This window comes from Elaeis guineensis, chromosome 9 (assembly GCF_000442705.2).
Source record: "Elaeis guineensis isolate ETL-2024a chromosome 9, EG11, whole genome shotgun sequence".
NCBI lineage: Eukaryota > Viridiplantae > Streptophyta > Magnoliopsida > Arecales > Arecaceae > Elaeis > Elaeis guineensis.
This window is the reverse complement of record NC_026001.2, coordinates 1,255,507-1,261,571: the sequence shown is the minus strand read 5'-3', so window position 1 is coordinate 1,261,571 and position 6,065 is coordinate 1,255,507. Positions and strand designations below refer to the sequence as shown.

Here is a 6,065-nt window from a genome sequence, read left to right as displayed (position 1 = left end):
GTAGTTTGCTATATTCAAAGAAACTACGACCGCGTCGTTATGAGGAATTGGACTCCCTGAGTGTCTTCTTCGGTAAAGATTATGGGCTTTCAGTCTTTTGCCGCTTGGGGGATACAGCCGGTATGTCGGTCATTTTCTGCCGGGATCCTCCCGAGATGGTATTGGCGGAGTCCGTCGGAGGTCGATCGCCCGGCCATTCCGTGTCGGCGACCATAGTCGGAGGATGTGAGGCCTGGAAAACCAGAGGCGAGACCGGGGTCCGAGATATGGCTGCGGAGGCCGTGGGTAGCTGCGCGGATGCTTTGCGAGAAGGCATCAGGCGAGGATCCAGTGGGGAAAGGAGGAGTGGGCACCGGAGAAGATGACCGGAGGCGGCTCCATTGAGCGCTCCTTTAAGAACAAGGATACTGCGAAGACACAGGCTCTTTCCTCTAGCGCCAATCCTGTTGGTGCAAAAATTCGCTTGTGCCGGAGAAGCTGGAGTCGAGGGAGTCGCGGTCGCCGTTGGGACCTGCAAAAGAAGTCTAAACCGGAGGTGGGGTTGCTCCGGCAAGATCCTCCGACGCTCAAGTTAGTTCTCTGCCTCAACAAGAATGGAGTGCTCGAACGAAAATTTTAGCAGAGTTTTTAGGTAAAAACGAGAGCTTATCGAATAACGTATCTGGGGTTCCCCTTTTATAGACGGAGGGGGCGACAAATTGATAGCGACACTTGTAACCGTCTGATAGTGGGCCGTCCAGAGTCAGGAGGAATTTATTGCGGAGGGTAGTGGAGTGGGATTGTGGCTATCGCCGTGGCTTGCCACGTGGAGTCAGTTACGGGAGTGGAGTGGCGTCCGCTGTCATGACTTGTCAGGGAGTGGTAGAATCGCACAGGATCCGCCGCAGGGAGTGGAGTAGTATCGTGGCCGTTAATACGGTCTGTCAGGGAGTGATGGAGCTGCGTAGGGTCCGCCGCAGGGAGTGGAGCAGTGTTGTGGCCGTTATTGTGGCCCGCCAGGGGATCCAGACTTGTCGGTCGAAGTTCGGTTGGAGTCGATAGCGAGGTCCGATACCCGTAAGAGTTTGGGCGAAGTCTACTTACAGTTGGGGTCGTGGGCGGAGTCCGGCTCCCGTAAGAGTCCGGACGAAGTCTGTCTGCAGTCGTTGGAGTCGAGGACGGAGCCCGGCTCCCGTAGGAACCCGGGCGGAGTCTTCCTGCAATTAAAATCAAAGGCGAAGTCCGGCTCCCGTAGGAGTCCGGACAAGGCTTACTGGCAGTTGGAGTTGAGGACGGAGCCCGGCTCCAGTAGAAATCTGGGCGGAGTCTACTTGCGGTCGAAGTCGTAGGCGGAGTCCGGCTCCCGTAGGAGTCCGGGCGGAGTCTTCCTGCAATTAAAATCAAAGGCGAAGTCCGGTTCCCGTAGGAGTCCGGACAAGGCTTACTGGCAGTTGAAGTTGAGGACGGAGCCCGGCTCCCGTAGAAGTTCGGGCGGAGTCTACTTGCGGTCGAAGTCGTAGGCGGAGTCCGGCTCCCGTAGGAGTCCGGGCGGAGTCTTCCTGCAATTAAAATCAAAGGCGAAGTCCGGCTCCCGTAGGAGTCCGGACAAGGCTTACTAGCAGTTGAAGTTGAGGACGGAGCCTGGCTCCCGTAGAAGTCCGGGCGGAGTCTACTTGCGGTCGAAGTCGTAGGCAGAGTCCGGCTCCCGTAGGAGTTCGGGCGGAGTCTTCCTGCAATTAAAATCAAAGGCGAAGTCCGGCTCCCGTAGGAGTCCGGACAAGGCTTACTGGCAGTTGAAGTTGAGGACGGAGCCCGGCTCCCGTAGAAGTCCGGGCGGAGTCTACTTGCGGTCGAAGTCGTAGGCGGAGTCCGGCTCCCATAGGAGTCCGGGCGGAGTCTTCCTGCAATTAAAATTAAAGGCGAAGTCCGGCTTCCGTAGGAGTCCGGACAAGGCTTACTGACAGTCGAAGTTGAGGACGGAGCCCGGCTCCCGTAGAAGTCCGGGCGGAGTCTACTTGCGGTCGAAGTTGTAGGCGGAGTCCAGCTCCCGTAGGAGTCCGGGCGGAGTCTTCCTGCAATTAAAATCAAAGGTGAAGTCCGGCTCCCGTAGGAGTCCGGACAAGGCTTACTGGCAGTTGAAGTTGAGGACGGAGTCCGGCTCCCGTAGAAGTCCGGACGGAGTGATGGGAGTTCACCAACGGCAGTCGAAAGTCAGAAGAGACTTGTGAGGATCAATTCCGTCAAAAACTTCGGTCGAAGATATCTTATACCCAACAATATATATACATACATACATATATATATATATATATATATATATATATATATGAACAATATATTATCATCGATCCCTAATAAGGAATCTTCTTGAAAGCTTGCCAATATATCAATCTATTATTTCAGAACAATCTCCATCGTGACTCAGCTGAAACCACAATAACAATTAACCAGTGCCCGTGGGGACAGAAGAAAAATACGAAGTATGGCTGTGATGCCACTGAGATAATAACCAAAATTAAAGTGTTCTACCAAAAAAAAAAAAAACACCAAAATTAAAGTGAAAAAGGAGTAAAAGTGAATCCGTTAAATCTACAGAAGAAACAAAAAGTGGATTTGGTATTTCACCGATATAATTCATTCGCATACGATCACTGAATCATATAAGGCTGATCAAGAGAGACCGGGAATGGAAAATATTTCCCAAAAGAAATGCGAAAAGGTTGTATTTCAAAAAGAAAAATAAAATTCTATAGAAAAAGTACGTCTAACAAGAAAATAGAACGAAGAAAAGACAAACTCAAACCTAGGATTTATATTCCTTCTATTCCGAACAACAAGCAACTTCTTTCCAACTTCTTTTTGAGTAAATACATTCTAAAAAACCAGCGACTGCGACTTCGAGACAAAACAGAAAAGAAGCAGCATAGTGCAGGAGAGGTAGAAAAATGACCAAACTAGATGGCAGTTAGAAGCTTTCAAGAGCTCTTGAAAGCTTGGATCAATAGAGAGAAACCAGACATGCCTTGCTCCTGCTCACTATCTCCTCCTCCACCCACAGCCTACTCTCCTTATAGCCCTCCTTGTCCGAAACATGAACACGGGCTGCTGAACACTAGTTATGCGAGTCTCACATCACGTCAACCGGCGTTCCATCCACAAATACTATCTCATAGTATTTATCTTCTTAATGAAACTTCAGTGGTTATGAGCCAGGATACATAGATCTCCAACCTTCTATGATCTCGATGGCCAACTTAAATTAGTAGTAAGATAGATGATTATCTACGTATCTGTGGCTTACTCAATGCCAGTGGTAGGGGCTAGAGAATGTAGAAGATCATCATATTATTTGACGGTCCACTTGCTGATCGAATCTTCGCCATTCCAATTCTGATTCACTGTAGCCATGATTTGAAAGTATGGGGTAGATTTTGCTGCCCTAGGGATCCTTTAAGGGACCTATCTAAGATGTGTAGGCCGATGACAACGGACAGCTAGTCTAGAGAGACGACTGGGGGCCATTAGCTGATATCTTTCTTGAGTGCGATCCATCGGAGAACAGCTGACAGGATGATCTCCACTTTGAGGGGCTGGATGGTTTACATTGCCTATCAGATTTTGCTTTTCAGAAACAGTCTGATTTTCGAGGGCAAGGTGGTTCCTGTACATCGGGTGTTGGAGAGAACTATTTGCTTGACTGCAAAATATAGTCATTTCAATATTGCTAGTCCGTCCTTTGATGCCCCTTTTCACTGGGACTCTCTTGCTGCTCCTGCGGCAATCCGGAGAGTCATTTGCATTTCTTGGGAACCTTCTCCTTCGGAATTTGTCGATGTGATATTGATGGCAGTATCAAAATGGGAGGGATGGTGCGAGGTTTATCATCCGGGATCCAGATGCCAGGTTGCTGGCAGTTGGGGACTCTCATCTCTTCGAATCTTTAGTTCCGGATGTTGAGCTTCATGCTGTCATGGATATTATCTTTGTCAAACAAGAGTTACGGATGAAAAAAATTTTTATTGAGGATAATTCTACTACCGTCATTGGATAGATCCGTAATAGCAGAAAGTAGCTAAAAATCCATTCACTCTTCTCTAAATCTGCATTGCTCTTCGCTTCTCAATTATAGTGATGATAAGATATATTTATCGAAAGATAAACAGTACGGTATATTAGACTGTATCATTTATTACAGATTACTCCGTAGATTGGGTTTGGCAATAGAACGAGGATACTTGGTTTGTTCTATAAAAAAATTTATATTTTGATTTTTTGAAATACCCTCACGTGGTGTGGCCATCCATGTGTTTCAATAAAATAAAATAAAATAAAATAAAATTTAATAAAATTCAATCCCAGATCAACATAGTCCATGACTAATATTTACGTTGCAGCATAACCAAGAAATCTAGGAACCCAGCCAGGCTCCTCTCGAGTCTGTCCTTCCCCAATACACCTCTTTTGGGGCCGTCGACGGTGGGGAGTATGGCTTCCGTTCTTCTCTCCCTGATTCTTCCGATTCCGAAGCAGCTCCCTACTCTTTGGAAGAAGGATCCTAGATCGCTCCCTTCCCTTCTCCACACAACCCCTATTCGAAACCCTAGGTCCCGTAGGGGGTTCGCGGTGTTTGCAGAGGGCAATGGACTCAAAAGAGACGACGCCGAGGAGAGGGAATCTGGCGATGACGGAGGAGACCTGAAGAGGGACCGACTGCCGGCGTTCAATCTCCGGTGGCGCGACCTCCTGTACCCGGATCCCGAGAACATTGTGGCCATTGGATTGACAGGCCTCCTCACGTGGGCGAGCGTTCAGGTCTTGTGGCAGCTCTTCTTCATCTCCATCGCCATCCTTCTCGCAGCTCTCAAGTACTCCTTCATCGCCGCTCTCCTTCTCTTCATACTGATTACCCTCCTTTGATACGAAAGCTTGCTCTTTGCCAAGGAAAGATTCGATCTTGAGAGCTTGTGTGTCCTTAATTTTATCAACTGTTTAAGGGTATCTACTGTCAGGTATGTACATATAGGTACTCTCTAGCAAAATTTGGGGAAGCTGAATTGTATGAGTCTATGAGATAGGGTCTATGGCTTCTTGGCCATCGTAAATGGTAAAATGATAAGTGTTCAAAGGACTGTTGACGGGAAAGAACGTTGGCTTCTACCTTCTGCCTTTAAAGAGAACAAGAGCAGAAATTTGGTCTGTGCGTCGATTTGAGCGATGCTTTCTGTGGCAAAGTAATGGAGCAGGTTGCCTTTCCTCGATAAATCAATGTACGCAAAAGAATTATTTGTTTATGATGAACCGAAATTATGATACGTGAATGTGGTACAACTTAATAATTGTGTTCCTGAGAGAGAAAGCATAATGATTTATGGCCACTATTAGACTAGTTCAAGTAATTTGGACAGCAGTCCTCTTTCTGATTAGTAGAAGTATCATTTTTTGTGCATGAGATACCATTTTTCTTGAGAGCCTGTAGTGATTTCATGGGTTACAATCTGGCATATTCCTTGGCTTTGTTCTTCCTCCTCGATTTTTCCCAGTGTTGTTATTCTTTTCTTGTCTGTATTATGCTGTTTCTGTTGGATCGTTTCATCAAGTTTCTAACATGGCATCAATCCACTTCCCAGCCTGTTTCAGGCCATGCACCTATTCTTGGGCCATTTCCAATGGACAGCAATGAGATCGACTCTAGGAAGTGAGCAAACATGACTTGACATCCTACTTGTAGCGATAAACCATTTCTTGACACGTTTGAGAGTGTTTCTCTTGGAATTGCAGATTGGAACATTAGTAATTGAACTTTAGATCTCCCTGTCAACTGCTATTGTTGTTTGGAATGGAAACTTATCACCTTCACTGCACGGTAGTACCTCACAAAGAGATGTATCGAGGTTGAATGACCTTTTCTGAAAGAAGAGTGGTTCCGTACATCCTTTTTTCAGGCATGTAGTCAGTATTTGGTTCTGGTAGATTAGTGTTGGCTGAAGTGGTTAACTCCATCTTTTGAAACAGGTTTCTAGGATTTAACTCCATCTTTTGCAAACCGAATCCTGCATGGTGCAAGATGATTCCACATGCAAGGAATC

General features: G+C 46.9%; 1 protein-coding gene across 1 annotated transcript; it reads left to right on the top strand.

Annotated features, from left to right (window-relative positions):
* The first annotated feature begins 4,369 nt into the window (after positions 1-4,369).
* On the top strand, positions 4,370-5,293 carry LOC105059031 (uncharacterized). Its single transcript, XM_010942167.4, has one exon. The coding sequence runs from the start codon at positions 4,465-4,467 to the stop codon at positions 4,894-4,896; it is 432 nt and encodes a 143-aa protein (XP_010940469.2). The 5' UTR covers positions 4,370-4,464; the 3' UTR covers positions 4,897-5,293.
* Positions 5,294-6,065: the final 772 nt, after the last annotated feature.